The 21,752-nt window shown below is 44.3% G+C and overlaps 1 protein-coding gene across 1 annotated transcript in view; it reads right to left on the minus strand.

Moving 5' to 3' along the window:
* The window catches only part of GGACT (gamma-glutamylamine cyclotransferase), a 51,372-nt gene that overhangs the window by 19,125 nt on the left and 10,495 nt on the right, over nucleotides 1–21,752 (minus strand). Inside the window, exons 3-4 of the mRNA XM_054719918.1 lie at nucleotides 8,429–8,463; nucleotides 5,046–5,171 (exon numbers count right to left, since the gene is read on the minus strand). Coding sequence (XP_054575893.1) covers nucleotides 5,046–5,079 — 34 coding nt within the window. The 5' untranslated portion in view covers nucleotides 5,080–5,171; nucleotides 8,429–8,463. The remainder of the gene's footprint in view (nucleotides 1–5,045; nucleotides 5,172–8,428; nucleotides 8,464–21,752) is intronic.

Raw genomic sequence — 21,752 nt, forward strand, 5'->3', positions numbered from 1 at the left:
TAAAAGTTTGCCAATTTTGTTGTTTTCTCTATTGTTCATCTCTGCTCTAATACCTATTATTTCCTTCTTCTGTTACATTTGGGTTTAGTTTTTCTTTCCTTTTTTTTTTTTTAAGTTCCATATCTCCCTATACTCATCTTCCTTGTCTGTCATGTTCACACAGTTTTCAAGGGCCGCTGTGTCACAACCAATAGAACATGTTGAAAGTCTATCATATTGGCTAGATCCTCTCAGAACTGAAGCCAGGGCTAACTCAGAATGTGCTGTGTCATTCGGGCCAGGAGCACATCAGGACCCTCCTGATCACCATGCCCCTAGGCCAGGCTACACGGGGTGGTACTGCCACTGCAGAAGGGGATGCTACCTTCTGAGGCTCACACGTTACTGTGTCTTCAACCCTGTCCCCTTCTGCCATGTAGTTCCTTCTATGGCACTGGGTTATGGTCATAGTCTTGGATAAAATGCAAGAGTTTGATTTAATAAATACTGGATAGAAATAGCTGTAGGTGAGTCATTTGGGATTTTCTGGAACAAACTGAAGAGTGCACCACAATAGTGGTTCCATCTCCACTTTAATGGGAAGTAGAGACCAGGCAGGGCAGCCTTGGTGTTGTATAGATGAACATTTAAGGACACAATGTATGAAAGGCCTAAATCAAATTCTCATCTCCACCCTTAGTTAGCAACTGTCAGTCTTTGGGAAAACTATTTCAACTCTGAGCTTCTATTCCTGCTATTTAAACTGGGTTCCCCCTATCTCTATAACAACTAATCCCTATTGACTGCCGACTGTAGGCCAGGCTGCAGCACCCAATGAATAATAGTCTCTTCCCCTTGACCGTGTCCCCTCCTAAGTTCTCTACCCCAACTTCTTCCTTTATCAAAATCATATGAAAACATGTGTTAGCTTATATTTTTCTCATAAAGCCCCTTAAAAAATAAAACAAAAAGGAATATTCTACATAATAAATGGAAGAGGGGATCAAGCCATATCAAGTATTGGTTGTGGCTTTAATGATTTTTCAGAGCCAAAAACACCTAGGAAGGTGATATTACATAGAAATGATCATGGTTGGGCCATAGGATGGTAATTGCGACTCCGCAGAAAATCAGTTCAGCAACTTTCTTCTTGAAGAAGATGGCAGCTTATTTTCATAAATGAAAGCCTGGCAATAAAAATTAAACTCCTTTTCTAGGAAATAATTTAGCGTACTAGAATGACCAAAATATAATTTTCTACTTTTTATCTGTTGAATTGAATCCTTTATATTAGTTTGAGAATAGTTACTTATGTAATAAAAAAATAAAATTAATATTCTGCACTTCTGGCTCCTTTCACAAGAAAAACATCATTACCTTTCTGATTGTGTTCAGAACAACAAACACAGATCCTTCAGGAAGAAACTTATCCCGTGGGGATTGAGAAAGGATCAGAGTTAAACACTGAAACAAGCAATTAATTCCCATTAGAGGATTAAGGCAGTCATGTTCACTTTGAATCAGAAAAACGAATTGTGAATAAAATCATGTACAAGCAAGAGGTTACTTGTCAAAGTTAATAAATTAGAGAATTGAAGGGCAAACTGGAATGCATAGGAGCTGAGCAGCCCATGAAGTCCTGGCGAAGAAACTGGTGGGTTCTGTGTTCATGGGACAAGACCCACCATTCTCAGGGTGCTTCGGGAACATGGGGGTGGGTACAGTTACTGCCAGATGGTGCTGTCTAAAAGCACTGCCCACCCTGTTATGTCACCATCCCCCACGCACGATTTCCCTCTAGTACCTCATCATTAAGACGTGAGACATTAATTAACATTCTATTTAGCAATTTTCCTCTTGGGTTTTAGAGTTGATTCTAAAGGAATTCAAGCAGCATCTCTATAAACAACTTTACCAACCTATAAAGTATTGAGTGGGAGGCCACTTGGGAATCAAAAAGCCCAACCCAGCTGGTCTGGAATAATGTGGCCATCCAGGAGTCAGCACAGAGGTGGAACAGGCTCAGGGTCTAAAAAAGTTTCACTTCAGCAAAATTTGGCTAGTTTAACATTGTCAATATTTAAGAAAACAAAAACACTCATGAAAATGTCCATCTGGCCTGGCACTGCTTGAAATGCCTGTCACTTATTCAGCAGTTTTCTTTCTTGAAACACAGTCCACCTACAGTTTCATATTTCATCACTTAAGCAGAAATTGAAAGTGATTACAAGTCCTTCGCATAATTGTTAGAAAAAAAAATCGAGCAGGAAAAATCTAAGCCACCTGGTGGTAAGAGTGTAAAAGGCAGGATTTAATTTAAGAGTTCATTGTGCTAGTTTACAAATTACAACGACTGCATATGCCTAGACCACATTTAGAAACACACACATACCAAGTAAACCAAACAAGAAAAGAGCTAGTATTTAACTCTTCTTAAACCAATTTGCAAAAGGATTTACATGGACACCAGCTTCTACTATGAAAACAACCTTTAAAAAAAGGTGTCTCCATAAAATATTCATCCTGTCTGTATTAAAATTTAATGATATGAAGAAATGTTAGTAAAAGCTGTATGTAATCACTTCAAACTGTTTTCTCCAAGCGATAAAACATCAAACCACTAGCCCTACCCTGTTTGGCTCAGTGGATAGAGCGTCGGCCTGCGGACTCAAGGGTCCCAGGTTCGATTCCGGTCAAGGGCATGTACCTTGGTTGCGGGCATATCCCAGTAGGGGGTGTGCAGGAGGCAGCTGATCAATGTTTCTCTCTCATCGATGTTTCTAACTTTCTATCCCTCTCCCTTCCTCTCTGTAAAAAATCAATAAAATATATAAAACAAAACAAAACATCAAACCACTAACAATGCTTCCTGCCTGTTGTCAAGTTAAGACTGTTTGACTGGATTGGGGTCGCCTGAAGTTAAGGCCTCCAAGGAGCCTGCTGTGCACTCCACTGGCTGGACGATGGACTGTTCCCGAGCACAAGCACCTGCCCAAAGACCTGCCAGAAGCTCCCTCTTACCTGTCCTTCCGCCACTTGCTGTATAAATTAGCTCTCATCGTTCAACATCTTCCGTAAAAGTCGGCTCCAGCAGAGCCCTGTCCCACCGAATTTGTGAGGGGCCCCCTGTCACAGATGAGGACCAGTTTCAGTGGAGCCAACGGCTGCCCTGGTCCTTCCGAGGCCACAGCAGACGTTACTAAGTGTGGCTGGATCTCAGTAAAAGCACAGATGACGCCGTGCATGACTGCTCTAAAGAGGATTTTTATTTTACAGAAACCTCACATCTCAGTCAAGTAGCCACTTCTCTCCCTTCCTACTGTAACATTATTTTCCCCTGAGAAAACGCCTGTGTGTCTGATATAGTTACACATTAATTCCTCAGAAGTTTCTTAGAACTGTAGGAAACAGGTGAAAAAACAAAATGCCTTGAACTTTAAACTGGAGCTCGGCCTGCGAGCATGAAGCGCTCTAAGGTCACGTCCCTCTCCCCTCGGAGGGGCGGGCGGGGGACGGCCAGGCAGGGCTCCGTCGCGTCCTGTGGGCACTGCGATGCTTTCACTCTCTGGCTTGCTAGTTGCTTTATAGCAATGACAAGCGCTTCCTGCCCAGCCAACCCTGCTGAATACCCCGGAGATGTTTATGGCAAACACCTTCCTTACATTAACCAAGCAGCTCCGGTGAAATGGCGGCAGCTTTGAAATCAAGAAGTGAGGGCCTCTACTCCCATCACTCCCTAAACTCCCCCTTCACGGGACCCTGCAAACAAACGGGCCCCGCAGGGTCTCCCGGCCTCACTTGGTCCTCTGCATGCTGCCTCTTCGCCCATCCTGTGGGGTTTTACTCTTGGGCCATGCCAGAAATTTTTAAAAGAAGAAATTTTACTGCCACACCACTTCATGGTAATTGTGTTGTCATTTTAAAAACACAGTGATCGACAAGGGAGATGACCAGCCCGCAGGCCCTCTCTGATCATCTGGGAAGGACCAGCAGGAAAATTCCCAAACACTGAGTCAGGGAAAGGGTTCTATGGAAACGGAGGATGGTGACCTGGCCAGGCCTGCCAGGGCCACGGCTCCAAATACCAGGCACAGCTGGGAGCGGAGGTGCAGCCAGCTCCCACGGCTCCCAGCAGGAAGCGCCGGGGCCTGGAACCACCAGTCAGAGTGGAATGCTGTGGAGACAGCACGGGGCCCGACAGCAGGTCTGAGGCCCAGAGAAGAGGTGCAAGAGTCGTCATCACGAAAAGCCTCCCTGCCCTGTGGGTGAGGCTTCGGGAACAAGACTTTACCTGCTGGCCACCTGTGGCTGAGAGCACTTACTGTGTGCCTGGCCCATGCCATATGTCTCACTTGTATTTTCAAGAACACAACTCCGAGATCTCCTCACTCCCTAGCTTCTCCCCATTGTACAGATGGGGATCTGAGACAGAGGTGAGGTGACTTCCACAGGTGTGTCTGCCTTCACACCGCCTTCCTGCCCTACAAAATGAGCTCTCAGCTCCAGGAGGGGGACGCTCCTGATTACCTCCCGCCCAAAACTCAGGCCGGAACAACTTCCAGCCACCAGAGGGCAGCTTGGGCCACTGCCCACACCAGGTTCCATTTGCATCTTCCTCGAGAAGGCATTTCGGGTACTTACTGGGCACCAAACCAACGCCAGGGCAGTGGGCTGGGGAATCCGCAGTCTAAAGCGGCCACAGTGCTGGAATTCCTAATGATTGTACCTGTGTAAGCGGAGCCTGATGACACTAGAGCGCACTCCAGTGAGCAGGGGAGGTCCGTGCAGCCCTACAGGCATACCCATTCTCGGTGCCCAGAGCATGGAACCCTGGGGGACCCACAATGGATGGGATTCAGTGAGGACAAGGTAACGTCTCACATCTCTGACTGGGTCCGCCGGAGAGGCCACACTTTCCACTCCAAGCAGAACTTGCTCTGAATGCAGGAGAAGGCAATGGAGTTCTAAGAAACAGTAACAACCACAAAGCCTACCCTATCTTCCTGTGTACCAGACGCCACACACAGTGAGGATGATGACACAGAGGGCAAGAGGGCTCAGAGTACCTCGCGTTTCTCTTCCTCCCAGTCTTTGCTCCATCGTCAGGAGCTGAGGGTGGGCAGTGTTGGTAGAATGTACATATGTCAAGAGGTGAAATACAGTTGAGAGTGTTCTGAGCAGAGTTTCTAGTTCTGGTAAGAATAAAAGACATATGCATGCACAAGTTATGAAATATCATTTCTGTGATTCCACATGAGTTAAATACTCCTATGTTTGCATTTAAATTTAAAATGGACATTGTACAATTATAAATATGAATGATAAGCTCAATACTAAGAATTTAATATAATAAACAATGGTAAAATGACAAAATATAAATGATAATAGCCCTAGCTGGTTTGGCTCAGTGGATAGAACGTCAGTCTGTGGACTGAAGGGTCCTGGGTTCGATTCCGGTTAAGGGCACATGCCCAGGTTGTGGGCTTGATCCCCAGTAGGGGATATACAGGAGATAGCCAATCAATGATTTTCTCTCTCTCCCTCCCTCTGCCTTCCTCTCTCAGAAATCAATAAAAGTGTTTGTTGGTTTTTATAAAAGAAACAGGTGCCTGACACCATTCTTCTTTAAAAAAATAAAATAGCAACTAAAAAAAAAAAAACAAAACACCATGACAAGTCAAGAGAGAGAGACCACAGAAGAAAGGGGAAAACTTACTTCGTGCCTTATGCCTGCACTCTTTCTGCTTTCTGAACAAGGGACCCTGCATTTCTCTCTAAACTGTTTCTCAAACCACGAGCTCAGGGTGGGGGTTGAACCTCCTCTTCACATCTTCCATGTCTAGCACAGCTCCGTGCATGCAGCAGGCACTTAATACCTGCTACAGTAAAGCAAGTGGTTCTTCCTCTCAGTCCAAATTCCCAGAGAGACCCTGCAGGCCTTCAGTCTGGAATTTCTCCATTTCTCTTTGTCACAAAAAAACACAAGTTCAAATACTGCTCTGGGTATAAATCTCCGGGAATCGGGCTCTGCCCCCATTTCCTTCAGACGCCCACTCGCCTCGGCAAGGTCGAGGGAGAGAGCCCAGTGCTCCGGACCCTGAGGCTCCCCCGGGGCCAGCTATTCCCTGCCCTGGCCCCTGCCTCGCTGGGAGCAGGGGCAGTGGTCAGCATGCATTTACCTTACAGAGATGAAAGGCCATGTAGAACCTGCAAAACTAACCTCTAGGGACAGACCCAGATCAGTGGGGGCAGGAAGATGGAAATGTTCTTCTCTTTTGTCAAAATCACTAACCTGTGCACTTCATGGGTGAATTTTCTCGCATGTAAATTATACCTCAAAGAAAGTTAATCTAAAAAAAATTAAATGAGGTCATGGGAAGAAGGCAATTTGTAGGCCACTCAGTCTGGAATTATTATTACTGGTTTATATTCTTATCTGAGTTCAAAATACTTCACAGTCCATAATCAAGAGCAAACACGTATCTTTTATTCAGCATTTTTCCAAACATCCAAATAGTTCCAAAGTATTTCTGACGCAGATTTGTGGTGGCCTCCCTTAAACTCATTCACTTTCTGGAACCCAACATGCAGTGAAACAAGCGGACAGACCTGTCTGTAACTGCTGCCTGGGGTCCTGGGAGGAGGCAGCAGAAAGGGAGAGCAGTCCTGGTGTGATTGAGGGTGCAGGGCCCTCCGAGGGGCAAGGACTGGGAATAGTATTTGGGCCTCACCAGCTGTCAGCACCCACCCAGGGCCTGTCTGACCACGCAGAGGCTTCCGAGGTTGGCTACTAAGAAATGCAGCAAGCGACTTGCCTTTTAGAGTATTTTTGCAAGCCTGCTAGAGGAGAGTGCAGCTTTTAAATGGCTTGCTGGCAGTTGTTCAAAATATATTTTTTCTGTTTGGAACAAGACCCCAGTCAAAGGAGAGAGCTAAGAATCTGCATGTTGTCAAAAACCGCAGTCCATTCTGATGGGCATCGGAAGGGCCATCGGGTTTGGTTGAAGGCAGGTAACTCCCATTCTACCTTGTATGCCTCCAAATGGTAATTTTTTTTTTCTCTTGGTGACAACTCAGACAGTAAGCAATGGAGGGAAAGGTAATGACTATCCTAGTGTATTATTTATATACTAGAGGCCTGGTGCATGAAATTCGTGCACAGGTAGGGTCCCTAGACCTGGCTGGCAATCAGGGCCAATCGGGGTCTTCCTTCCCCTGGCTGCTAGCCAGGGCCTTCCTTCATTCCGCGCTGCCCCCTGGTGGTCAGCGCATGTCATAGTGAGAGGTTGAACTCCCGGTCAGTCGAACTCCCGAGGGGACAATTTGCATATTAGCCTTTTATTATATAGGAGGATTTTTATTGGTTCCAGAGAGGAAGAGAGAGACAGACAGAAACATCAATGATGAGAGAATCACTGATTAGCTGCCTCCTGCACACCCCACACTGGGGATCAAGCCATAACTCAGGCATGGGCCCTGACCAGAAATGAAACCACAACTTCCTAGTTTATAGGTCGATGCTCAACCACTGAGCCATGCCAGCCGGGCATAGTATATTATTTAAAAGGTTTTGTTTTTCAGGAACATTTTAAGGTTATATTAACTTAAAATGGCTTTTATTTAACTGTTTTGTTTACTTGGGTGAGAAATAAGGAGTTTGGGAACACAACTTAAATTTAAACTAGAAGCATCACAGAATAATAATTTAAAAATATCACACTGAGCCATTCCCTTCTAGGTAGTTTGCTAGCTAAATATTTTAGAAAGAGGAGAACATATACCTGTTTAAACAACTCTTCGATAACCATCTTAGAAGTCAGGCCTACCCCAAAGTGATAATAAAACAGCTATAAATGCAGGTGAAGCCCCTAGCTAGGCCTGGGCCCAGGCCCCCTCTCTCTAATATAGTATTTCATAGCTTTGGAGGAACAAGTCTCCCAGAGAGAGCACAGGACAGAGAGCCAAGGGGTCAGAGGTCAAAGCCAATCCACTGCTGACCTCAGGCTGCCTTGTCCAGGCCAAGTGTGGCAAGGGCACAGCAGGTGGCAGGAGATGGAAGGTGTGGTGGGCTTGGCTCCACTGGGGCCCAGGTCCCCAGGAGAGCCAACCAAGGGCCTCCCCCAGTGACTGGGGACAGAATGCATCAGTCAGCAAGAAGACTGAGAGAATGGCTGCCAAATCCAACTGCTAGATGTCCTGGAACACCGCCTGCACTATAACAGGAACCCTGAGCACTCAGAAACCACCAGCCCAGGGGCCTCACCTGCTGCTGTTAATGCCCCTCACCCCGCTTCCCTGCCTGCCCATGGCCCAGTAACATGATATAATCCAAACCCCATTTCCAGTGGGCTCTCCAAGTCAGGGCTCAATTCTTTTGGTAGCAATAACAGATTTACCTTCAGAATTTCCTTTTGCCAAAAATATTATTAAACAGCAAAAATGTTGTTACCTGGAGAATGTCAGGTAGGCAGAAGGAATGCAAACCTAGAAAGGTTAACTACCTCCATTAGTGCCAGCAGAGAATCACCCCAACACGCACATACATGTGCACACACCCATTTTAAAACATTTTTTTGAAGGAAACTTAAAGAAAAACACACCCAAAACACAGAACACAAAATAAGCCTGATGGGTTTTTTGATTAATTACCTGTCCCCAAAGCATCCAAATCTTTTAGTGCTTTTCTAATTATCCCCACGTAAAACTCAATAAAAATAGCTGTGAGATTAGTGAAAACTCTGAATTAGAAGAGGCGAGTAGGAGAAGAAATTAAGAGCATGTTATTGAATATGCTTTAAACACTTTAGTGAATCCATTTACTCACATCCCTACGAGTACTAAACACAGCTGGTCACTGTTTGCTGACAGCAGTCAGAATTCTTTGATGCCAAAACTTCTAGAAAAATATGTTGTGTGGGAGTCAAAGGGGCTTCGAGGGGAACTGGAATCACTGAACTAAGTGAATCCAACCCTTTTATACACTATATCCTCTCCCCGACCCCCCAAATCCTGCTTTAAATGTATGTATTACACTGAGAGCCGGGCCCTGGAGGTGATCCTCAGGGTTCTCTCTAGGGCTTGGGGCTGGATCCCAGGACCCTAAATATTACTAAAAAGCACAGGTTGGTCTATACTTGGCTCTTAAAAAGCTCTTAAAAAGCACTTAAAAGCCAACACACAGTCCACTCCCGGGAGAGCAAAATCCCTGTTAAAATAAAAAAAAATCCCTTGTGATCATCAGAGAATAGATGCTGCTCCATTCAGTTTAAACACTTTTTCAGACTTACTTGAAAGCAACAGGACACTGGCTTTGGTTTTCATTATGAGACTTTTTTTTTTTTTTTTAGCTTATAGTGTTCTTTCAATCATAATAAAGAGCTGGTATTCACAGTCTGCTAATATCTCAGGAGTTCCCCCCAAAGAAGAAAATAGAGGCCCCCCACCCAAGAGGACCATGCTTCACAAACCACCCCATCATTAAGGGTTAGGCAAACTCCTAGCTGAGACCCCTCACAACTGCAACTCTTCACTGGTCCTGACCGCCCAGCCCAGCGTGAACCTGGTGCAGAACAGCAGGGGAGGAGGGAGGCGGTTCCTCTCCACCCCAGAGCCTTTCTGGTGGGGAGAAGAGGACCCACCGTGCCGCAGCGGCCCAAAGGACATGGTCCTTCAAAATGCATGCAAACTGAGCATTGTTTTAATACAGCAATGATTTCAATTATTTTTGAGTTAAGGAATTTATCTCGGCCCCATCTTGGAGTAGAGACAGTTCTCCACGGAGCTGGTCCCTGGCTCGCCAGGCTTCGGGAAGGCCAGCCTCGCCCAGGAGGGCTACACCTCCTCCCAAGAAGGAAAGGGGAGGCTTCCCAGACCCGTGCCTCCCTGTGGGCGAGAGAGCAAGCTCTGGAGGTGCCGGTCCCTTTCCTCCCCACAGGACCCTTGACCTCTGGCCTGCTCGCCAGCGAGGCTGCAAGGCCAACCCCTCCTCTCTAGGGCAGGGGGAGCTGTGAATGCAACCCAGCCCCGCCCAGATATCTCTGGTAGATGGGATGGCGCACAGACACATGTGGACCAAGTGGAAACTGGCTTGAGCCCAGTTTGTTAATTTCTCCTATTTCCCCAGGAGAGAGGAAGAAAATGAGTTGTATGGGGCTGTCAGTGGGTTTCTGGGAACTGATACATTCTCTTCGATCCTTCCGCAGCCCTGAAAGGCAGGTGTTATTGTCCCATTTCACACATGGGAAACCAAGGCTCAGGAGTTATGTAAAATAGCACAGCTATTAAATGGAATGGCCGGGTCAGGGGTGCGGGGATGGGGGGGAGAAAGAGGGGTTTGAAGGGGGCGTGGAGGGGGTACATGGAAGGAAAAAAGGGGAACATTTATAATACTTTCAACAATAAAGATAAATTTAAAAATTAAATTAAAAAAAAAATGTCAAGGCTTAATCCAAAATCCACATACCTTCCCCCAGCACACACTGCGGTCAACTAGGAGGAGAACACAGAGGTTCTAGGTGGTAGAAAACACTGCCGCTCTCGCCGGCTTTCACAGCAAACGGCCAGGGGACAATGTGAAAGTACTGCTACTACCCACCTGTCTGCCACATAGCAGGGGCTGTGCTTTTAAGATCTTCTCTTTACAACTTTAAAGACCCAAGCCAGATTTGAAGTGTTTGTAAAGCAAGGAGTGATTCACCAGCCACCAAGATTATGTTACTCTTATCTGCCAGAGTTCAGTAATTCCAGGCCAGTTGAAAGGTTATTCATTCACTCGCCCACTCAGTACCATTTGAGCATCTGTGGTGGGTCAGGCATCATGCTAAGTGCCAGGGACATGAATATAAACAAGACAACGGTCCCTGATCTAAAAGGCTGCAGTCTAATCGGGGAGACAAATACATTAAAAGACAAGACACCGGAAGGAGGCCAGTGAGACAGGCATGGGGAAGAGGGTATCCTGTGTCCTGAAGGAGAGCGCTACCCCAGCAGCAGAGCCCGCCAGGAGAACAGGAAACAGGCCGGCCCGGGGCAGGGGATGGGCAGGGGAGGAGAAGGTGGTCTGACCCTGGGAGCCGGAGCCAGAGCCGGAGGCCATGAGAACTGGGGAAGAGGCAAGAGAGGGGGGCTGGGCCCAGGTCACTAGGGACTCCGGATTTCAGCTTTGTGTGATGGCGGTCGTTGAGGGGTATTAAGTAAGCCTGGGAAGTGACATGGTAAAATTTATTATTTAAAAAATTATCTCCTGCGACCTCAGTGGAAGACCGTTGGCAATGTCGATGAAAGCTGAGCCTGTGTTTACCCCGTGACCCAGCACCTCCACTGCAGGCAGAGGCTCCACAGAACGGGGACACAGCTGCACCAGAAAGACACGGTAAGATGGTCCCGATCAGCACACTCGAACGGCACAAAACGACATACTACCCCAGGGGTTGGCAAACTCGTTAGTCAACAGAGCCAAATATCAACAGTACAACAATTGAAATTTCTTTTGAGAGCCAAGTTTTTTAAACTTAAACTATATAGGTAGGTACATTGTTATTAACTTAATTAGGATACGTGGTATTTTGTGGAAGAGCCACACTCAAAGGGCCAAAGAGCCACATGTGGCTCACGAGCCGCAGTTTGCCGACCACTGTACTACCCAAATGCCCTTCAACAGTAAAATGGTCTAGTAAACTGTAATACTGTGGGAAATCCAGCAAGAACAAATGAACAACTACACGTAACAGCCTGGATGAGCCTCACCAGCCAAGCCAAGTCAGACAAACTGCCTCCTCTGTGACTGTATCACATGAAGGCGCACAACAGCCGCACTGACCTCTGCGCTGACAGCAGGGCAGTGGTCCCCGCCCCCCACCTCCCCAGGAGGAAAGCAATGCCTGACGGGCATGGCCACCCGGATCTAGCTGCTGGTCCCATGGTGTGTTCCTGGTAGAAAATCCATCAGCTATATGACTTCCCTTTTCTGTTACAGCTCATACGTTGGTAAATGTACATTAAAATGTAAAAACCCACAGTAAGAGAGTAGACAACACCTTTGTGAGAAAAAGGCTTACACGCATGAAACTACAGTGAACAAGAGGAAGACACAGAATGAAGGGCTCCCTAAAACTTAATGGCATTTGCAGGTGAGGGAGATCAAAGGCTTCATAGGAGTGGCCTGGCCTGAGCTGGACAGAGAAGCAGGATATTCAGGGGCTTCGAGAGGGAAGTGGCCACCCCTCCTCGCTCCCCCAGGGCATGGGAGTGCAGGCAGATTCCCCGGGGCTGCAGAAGGCTCCAGGTCATAACAGTCATTCTCAAATGGAAGAATCTCCAATCACAGAAAATATTAAATAAAATTTAAATGAAAAATAATTAATGAAATTTTAAATGAAAAGCAATTAAATGAAACCAACTGGAAGCAAAAAGGGCATTCCATGGGAGACTTAAAAAAAAAAAAAAGAAAGAAAGAAAGTGATGGTGATTTCCCTTAGCTGAAGAGACAGAAGATACCTAAGGGCCCTGGGTAATGTGCAGACCTGTGGACTCTGATTTGAATATGTCAACTGAAGAATGACGTTTCTGAGGCAATCAGGAAAACCTTATAGGTATGTCTAGGTAAAGGATGATACCAGGAAACCTGACATTTTTTTAGGTATGAATCATAGCATTATGATTCCATAAGAAATGCATATGGATGTATCTTATTTTTTATAGATGCATATGGATGTATCTAGGGTTTATGAAATACCATACCATTTGAGACTTTAAAGTACTTTAGTAAATAAAAAAATTAATGAGGTACATGTGGCAAAATCTTGGTAATTATTGAATCTGGGTGATAGATAGGAACAACTGAACTATTCTCACTACTTTTATAGATCTTCCCACTCCCACCAAGAAAAAAAAAAGAGATAAAATATTAATTAATAATATAAGAAATCCAAGAGGGAACATCACTATATATATTACAGACATTAGAAGGCTACTAAGGGGATACAGTGAACAATTTTATAGCAATAAATTTTAGAACTTAGATGAAATGGAAAAATTTCTTAAAATACACAAACTACCAAAGCTCACTATAGAAAAAAATAGTAACCTAAATAGCTGTATATCTAGTTATGAACTTTTACTCATAATTAAAACCCTGGCATAGAAGTAGATGGCTTTGTTGGTGAATTCTACCAAACATTTATGGAAGAAAAAGTACAATTATTAAATAAAATTTTCCAGATAAAAGAGGAAGGAACACTTCTCAACTCCTTTTATGGGGCCAATAGTATTGATAACAAAACCAAATAGACATTCATAGAAAAGAAAACTACTGGCTAATACCTCTTATGAACATAAACGCAAAAATCTTAAACAAATACCAGCAAAAAAAGTCCAGCAATATAAAAAAGATAATACCATCATTGCCAAGGAATGCTTCATCCCTGCAATGCAAGGTTAGTTTAGTATTTGAAAGTCAACCAATGAACCATTATATAAACAGGTTAAAACAGAAAAACCTTATGATGATCTAAATAGATGCAGAGCAAGTATTTGGCAAAATTCAACAAAATTATGATCAAAATTCTCATCAAACTGTGAATGAGAACTTCCTCAATCTGACAAAGGACACCTATGAAAGACATATACTAACATCCTTTTTTAAAATTAAATTTGTTGAAGTGACATGGATTAATAAAATTATATAGGTCTCAAGTGTATCATTCTATAATATAGGTCTGTATTATATAGGTCTCAAGTGTATAATTCTACAATATATCCTCAGCATTGTATGTTTACCACCCAAAATCAAATCTGTCACCATATATTTGGCCCCCTTTACCAGGCTAACATCCTTTTTAATGGTGAGTAATCAAAGACTTCCTCCTTAAGATTGGACACAAGGCAGGGATGTCCACTCTCCCACATCTACTCAATGTTGGAAATTGAAGTTTAGCCAGGTGGTAAAAGAAGAAAAAGAATAAACGGAATGCACTTTAAGAAGAAATAAAATTAGCCCGGCCAGTGTGGCTCAGTGGTTGAGCGTCCATCTATGAACCAAGGGGTCACGGTTCGATTCCCAGTCAGGGCACATGCCCGGGTTGTGGGCTTAATCCCCAGTAGGGGGTTGCAGGAGGCAGCCAATCCATGATTTTCTCTCTTCATGGATGTTTCTATCTCTCTCTCCCTCTCCCTTCCTCTCAGAAATCAACAAAAATATATATTAAAAAAAAGAAGAAATAAAATTATCTTTGTTTGTAGTTGATATGATTGCATAGAAAATCCTAAAGAATCGACAAAAAAAAACAACTACTGTAACTAATAAATGAATTTAGCAAGGTCTGAAGATATAAAGTCGATATATAAGAACCAATTACATTTTTATATACTAGCAGAGAAAAACTAGATCTTGAAATTTTTTTAAAATCTCATTTACAACAGTACCAAAAAACCTGAAATATGGACAGACTTAACAAAATAATGCAACACCTGTACACTGGAAATTCAAAACACCGGAGCACCCTGATTTGAAGTCACTCATGGAGAAGAGAGACTTTGTGGGACTGCACTGTGGACTCCATCAGAAGCCAGCCCAAACGCCACTGGCGAAGCGTCCCCCGAGGATCCCTCAGATGGCCTGCAGCACTCCCAGCATCCCGTGTGTTTCACTCACACCTCCCCCGCTCTGTGGCTTGCTCCCTGCGTGTGCTCCTGAGAGCAGGATTTGGTGGACGGCTAGGAAGCACACGCAGGAAGCAGGCCAGGGAGAAACCACAAGCTTGAGCTATTGCATCACCTTCTTGAAAACAAGCGAGAGGCTATCATTGGCCTGCCAGGTGCACGGTAAGACTGAGAGAAAACATACCGAGCTTCAGAAGTCTGCCCAGAGGAAGCAGAGCATGGAGTAGGTGTATTCACACAAGGGTGAGAAGGCTTCAGAATCTCTAGCAGGACTGATGGCAGGTACCTCTCTCCTGAAGGCAGTTAATAAAGTTTGGAGGAAGTGACTGCTACTTCAGATGTGAAAACTGCAATGCAAACTCCAAGGATCATGAAAAATCAAGGAAACATGACATCACCAAAGGATCACAATACTCTCCCCGTAACCAAACTCAAACACACAGAGATCTAAGGTTCACCGAATAAAGAATCAAAAATAGCTGTTATGAGGAAACTTAATGAGTTACAAGAAAATGCAGAAAGGCAATTCACTGAAATCAGGAAAACAATCACATACAAAAAAATGAGAATTTTAAGTAACAGAAATCATAAAAAAGAACTAAATTCTGGAGCTAAAGAAGTCAATGAATGAAATGGAAAAAAATGCAATAGAGAAAATCTTCTGTTTGATTTATTCTGCTATTGATGCTCAGTGAAACAGAGTTAAAAGATAGGAACTTTGAAATAACCCAGTCATAAGAAGAAAAACAAATTGAAAAGAGTGAAGAAAGCCTATATGAATTATGGGACACCATCAAAAGAACCAATATATGAAGTGCACAGAAAACTTATTTAAAGAAATAAAGGCTGAGAAACTCCCAGACCTGGGAAGAAAGTTGGACATCCAAGTTCATGAAGCTAATAGATCACTCTATTATTTCAATCCCCAAGATATTCTTTAAGACATATTATAATAAAACTGTCAAAAAATCAAAGACAAAGAGAGAATCCTAAAAGCATCAAGAAAGAACAAAAGGGTAATCCACCAAGGAATGCCCATTAGGCCATCAGTGGCTTTCTCAGCAGAAACCTTATGGGTCAGAGTTGACTGGAATAATAGTCAAAGTGCTAAAAGAGAGGAAAATAAAAACCTCCCAATGAAGACTGCCTCATCCCCCAAAATTATTCTTCAGAAAAGAAGGAAAGATAAAGACTTTCCCAAACAAAAGCTGAGAGAATTCATCACCACTGGACCGGCCTTATAAGAAATTATGGAAGTTCTGCAAGCTGCAATGTCCAGGAGGAAGCCAGAGCATGTGCTCGGAGAACTCTGCGGTGGACAATGGTGTACAGATGGAGCTGTAAACAAGATATCCTAATCGTAAGGCGCTGAACTGTGACCCCTCAAAAATCCACATGTTAAAGCCCTAACCCCCAGCACCTAAGAATGTGACTATATTTGGAGATAGAGTCTTTAAAAGAGTCATTAAGTTAAAACGAAGTCTTCAGCCCTAGCCAGTTTCGCTCAGTGGTTAGAGCTTCAGCCTGCGGACTGAAGGATCTCAGGGTTAATTCCAGTCAAGGGCACATACCTCAGTTGCAGACTCAATCCCTCTCTGGCCCCAGGTGCCCCAGTTGTGACACATGCAGGAGGCAACCAATCGATGTCTCTCTCTCACATTAATTTTGTCTCTCTCTCTCTCTGTTTCTCCCTCACCCTTCCACTCTCTCTAAAAATCCATGGGAAAAAAACCCTCTCACATGATCTCCTTTATGGAATATAATCAACAACATAAACTGATGAACAAAAATAGATCCAGAGACAGAGAAGCATCAAACAGACCGTCCAACCTCAGAGGGAAAGCAGGGGAGGCTGGTGGTGGGGGATAAGAGATCAACCAAAGGACTTGTATGCATGCATATGAGCATAACCATAGGACACAGACACTAGGGGGGTGAGGGCATGTGCTGGAGGGTGGGGTTGGCCGGGGAGAGGTCAATGGGGGAAAAAGGAGACATATGTAATACTTTAAACAATAAAATTTTTTTAAAAAAATCCTTGGTGAAGAGTAACAAAAATAAATAAAATAAAATAAAATAATGTCTTCAGGGTGAGCCAATCTGACGGGTGTCAGAGGAAATCTGGACACACTGAGACACCATGGGTCCATTAGCACCGACAGGCCATGTGAGGACACAGCGAGAAGGTGGCCATCTGCAAGCCAAGGAGAGAGGCCTCAGAAGAAGCTAAACCTGCCCCCACCTTGATCAGGACTTCCTGCCTCCAGAACTGTGAGAAGATACACTTCTGGTGTGGTTGCTGTTTAAGCCCCCAGTCTGTGGTACTGGTTATGGCAGCCCTAGGAAACTACACCTAATGTGATCATATGATCTATGATGCAACATGATGAGCCTGGAAAGCATCCCAGTGAAAGAAGCCAGACACAAAAGGTCACACGTTTGATTCCATTGATTTGAAATACCTAGAACAGGTACGTCCACAGAAATGGAAAGCGGACTGGTGGCTGCCAGGGGCTGCGGGGAGTGAGGATGGGGGAGTGACTGCTTAATGTGTTTGGGGTTTTCTTTTGGGATGATAAAATGTTCTGGGACTAGATGGAGGTGGTGGTTGTACAACATTATGTGTTATGGGAATGTCACCTCAATAAAAAACTCTAAAATAAAAAAAATCTTTTAAAAAAGATAAGATATACTACTTGAATATGCTGTATTGGGTGACCAAGTGAAGGTGCTTGTACAGTGTCGTCATGAAGAGATGAATTCTGCTTGTGTGTGATTTGGGCTCTGAACTGACCCTGAAGGTAAAGGTCACCCCGGCGAGAAGAGGGAAGGGGGTGGGAGAGATGGCATTCCAGGCAGGAACTGGGTTGGGAGCTGGGGCACAGGTGGGAAGGGCAGGGAACTGGGTGGATGGGGGAGCCCCTGGGAGCCAGAACATGGCTGCAGGGGTGAGGAGGGATAGTGGGGAGGCTGGGCCAGCAGGGTGAGTGCGGCTGTCGGCTCAGGCCAGGGAGTGGACTGGATCTTGCAGCTGGGGCTTCCAAACCCAGCTGAGCTCCTGAAACACAGGAGGAATGTGAACATTTTTATTCCTGAGCCTCCCCTTCCTGTGGGGGTCGGGGGGGGGGACTTTATTGGGGTGGCTTTAGTAAGTCTGAAGTCAGGGGGCAGAAACCTCGACTTGAACTAAAACACAACCTTTTAAAAAGCTCTCAAGGTGATGCTGGTGACCTACCTCTTGGGAAACCACAGACTTCCCAGCGAGCGTTTCCCATTCCGGGAAGGCTTTCAGTTTTCCTTTCCCAGCTTTACTGAGGTGTAATTCACAAAATCTGCATCTATTTAAGGTGTACAATGTGATGATTTGATGTGTATATGCATTGTGAAATTACCACAATCAAGTTAACACATCCATCACCTCACCTCGTTACCTTCTGTGTATATTTGCTTAAGAGGTACTCTCAGAAAATTTTAAGAATTTGTGCACAGGTGGGGTCGTGCTGGCCCTCCCCGATCGGGGCAGGTGGGAGGGAGGGGACATGAGAGGTTGGCCGGCCGGCCCCGCCCCCTACTGGGGTGTGTGGGGCTGATTGGGGGTGGGGCCAGTTGGGGGGAGGGGCCCCAGGTGGTTGGCAGGCCAGGCCTGCCCCCTGGTTGAACTCTGGTCGAACTCCTGGTCGAGGGGACAATTTGCATATTACCCTTTTATTATATAGGATAGTCACCATCTGTCTGTACTTTAGATCCCCAGAATTTACTCATCTTGTAACTGAAATTGTATGCCCTTTCACCAACATTTACCATTGCCCCGCCCCCCCATCACTATTCTACTTCTGTTTCTGTGACTTCCACTCTTTGGAGCCCACACATTAAGTGACATTATCCCGTACAGTAAGTCCTCACTTAGTATCACTGACAGGCTCTTGGAAACTGCAACTGTAAGCGAAATGATGTGTAATGAAACCAATTTTACCACAGGCCAGTGATTTTCAACCTTTTTCAACTCATGGCACAAAAACTAATGACTAAAATTCTGCAGCACACCAAAAAATATATATTTTTTGCCAACCTGACAAAAAATAGGTATAATTTTGATTCACTCACACCATACAGCTATTGTGTTGGCTGTTATCATTCTTTAAATTTGACAATCTAAGGAAAAAGAGGTCAGTACATGTGACTAAATAGCCAGGCACTGCATATGCTAAAAATTCTTGCAAAACACCACAAAAACATGACCAAACTTCTAAGTAAAGACCCAAAACACTTCTAACATTGAACATTGACATTAGTTTGAGTTATTCATCATTTAAGATTAATAAAAACAAGTAAGAAAGTTCTTTTCCAGCCCAGTTCAGGGTCACGGTGGGTGGAACCTATCCCGCAGCTCAGGGCACAAGGCAGGCACCCCCCCCCGGACAGGATGCCCTTCTATTGCAGGGCACTCACCCACCCCCCACTCCCTCAGACTGGGTCGATGTGGGCAGGCCAGTTCACCTCGTGTGCATAGCTTTGGCATGCGGGAGGAACCGGAGTACCCGGAGAAACCCACACAGACATGGGGGAACGTGCAACTCCACACAGACAGAGGCCCCGGCTGGGAATCACTTTTTTTTCTCATCATGATTATAATGAACTGACATTATCCAAGGTCCTGCTCTCCTTGTCTTTCTGTGTCTTGCTTATTTCACTTAGAATAACTTCCTCCAGGTTCATCCATGCTATTGCAAATGGCATGATTTCCTTCTTTTTATAGCTGGATACTATTTATGTATATTCCCATGGTCATCACTTGTGAATTTTATATATGGATAAAAGCATAATATATAAGTAGATATATATATAATGGGATATTATATATATATATATATATATATATATATCCTCCTATATAATAAAAGGCTAATATGCAAATCGACCTAATGGTGGAACAACCAGCCGCTGTGATGCTCACTGACCACCAGGGGGCAGACGCCCAATGCAGGAGCTTTCCCCTGGTGGTCAGTGCACTCCCACAGAAGTCCTGAACCAGCCAGAAGTCCTGAAGAGGCTCACGGCTGGCGAGTGCAGTGGCGGTGGCAGGAGCCTCTCCCACCTCCACAGCAGCACTAAGGCCTGTGGGGAGCAGGCCTAAGCCATCAGCTGGAAATCCCCTAAGGGCTCAAAGACCGCAAGAGGGCGTAGGCCGGGCTGAGGGACCCCCCCCTCCAAGTGCACGAATTTCGTGCACCGGGCCTCTAGTGTGTGTATACACATATATATACATACATACACACACACACACACACACACACACAAACATTTTCTTTATCTTTCATCTCTTGACAGACACTGAAGTTATTTCCATGTCTTGCCTATTGTCAATAAGGTCTTTCATTTCCACAATGATGCTACTGAAAATTATTAATTTTGGATTACAGAGGATTCATTATGCTCTGTGTACTGTAAAAACAGGGAAGGTACACTAATTCATGTTCACATGATTTTCTAGAAAGTATTTTTGTTTAATCTTCATTTATACGTTAAGTTCAATTAACCAGAAAAGCAAATTTTCCAAATATTAAAGATTTAACATGTGTACAAACCTGTATCTTGTGTTTTTTTTTTTAAAAAAAATGCTTCCAGTATTCAAGCTATACAAAAAGGAAAACAAAACACCTAAAAACAAAGATAATAATAAAAAAATCTTAGAATAACTAATGGTGGCCCTTTCCAAGTTTTGTACATACTAACCCTTTAAATTTTGCCATTATTGTATGCAACTATGAGACTGTTCCCTAAACAATATCACTGAATACAATTTTCCTAAGAGCATTATATGGTTACTTTCTTATGATTCAAGGTCTAGCTTAAGCATCAGTATTGAGCAACAAGAATAACCATTAGAAACATGTGGAATAAATTACATTTTTTACTTTCAACACCTGGTGTCGCCAGCATAACACAGCACAGGGCTGTAGATGCTCCGTGCTGTGCCCCGATGGAGTGGAAGCCGGGTCTTCATGGGGAGATGGGCCCAGAGGCCCGGCCACACCTTCCAGCATGACTCACCTACACCCCCAGGCGGGTGCAGTCTCAGGAATCACATAGGTTTAAAAGATGCTTTTTATGTCTGTTTTTAATTTTGAGCATAATGATGCAAGGAAAAGACACGAGTGAAGTAAATCTGGAATACTTTTTGGTTACATATAATATTTCACAAGCCATGGCTTGTTCACTTCCACCAACAGTATCCCCAATCTTTGGACCCTCTGCCCATTGCTCCCCAAATTCACAGTTACTCTTGTTTAGATTGGCTTGTTAACGACACACCTGAAATTAAAAATCCAAAATCTCTGTGAAAACATCATTCTTTAAAGTAACTGTGTTCATGTTGGACTTCCAAAAAAGGGGAGATTTCAGGAAGGAAATAGAGTCTCCTCTAGACGTCATGACCAAAGATCACAGCGCTGACCGGCAAGAGGATGAGTTACAACTGTGAGGCCTGGTCTGCTTCAGCACGCCTGACAATGTGAACAACTTCCCTTTGCACGTGTAACTACCGATAGGCTAGCTGGGGAAGTACTTGTTAGATAAAACTGGAAAAAAAAAAATCACAGCCCCAATACTTCACAACTTGAGAAGCTGTTTTAAAACAAGATAACTGCCTAATAGCTCTCAGTTGTTTTCAGGCAGCAAACCCTGCAAAACCCTCTGGCAGTATAATTTCTTGATATTATTTCAATATCCTTCAGATTGCAGGTGTGTAGTGTTATGCCTGGAGGCAGGAAAAAGCATGGTGTAGACTGAAGAACCTATATGTCTGAAGTAGACATACAGTTCATGATTCTCAGGTAAAACCTGGCCACCTTTTAGCTGGGTGACTGTGTTCGAGGTATTTCATCCCTGAGCCTCATTACATGACCTGAGGATAATAATGCCACGTCAGTGATTGCTATTATAATGTATATAAAAATCCTGGCACACAGTGACTTTAATAAATGTTAATCCCCCTTTGAAAGAAGGGGAAATCACGGAATTATTGTAAGGAAAAAAAACAACAGAAGGTATTACAGAGAGGTAAGTGCCTGGCATATAGCTTGTGTCCAGTAAATGTTAGTTCCTTTTTAACTTAG

The sequence above is a fragment of the Eptesicus fuscus genome, chromosome 8 (assembly GCF_027574615.1).
Source record: "Eptesicus fuscus isolate TK198812 chromosome 8, DD_ASM_mEF_20220401, whole genome shotgun sequence".
Taxonomy (NCBI): domain Eukaryota; kingdom Metazoa; phylum Chordata; class Mammalia; order Chiroptera; family Vespertilionidae; genus Eptesicus; species Eptesicus fuscus.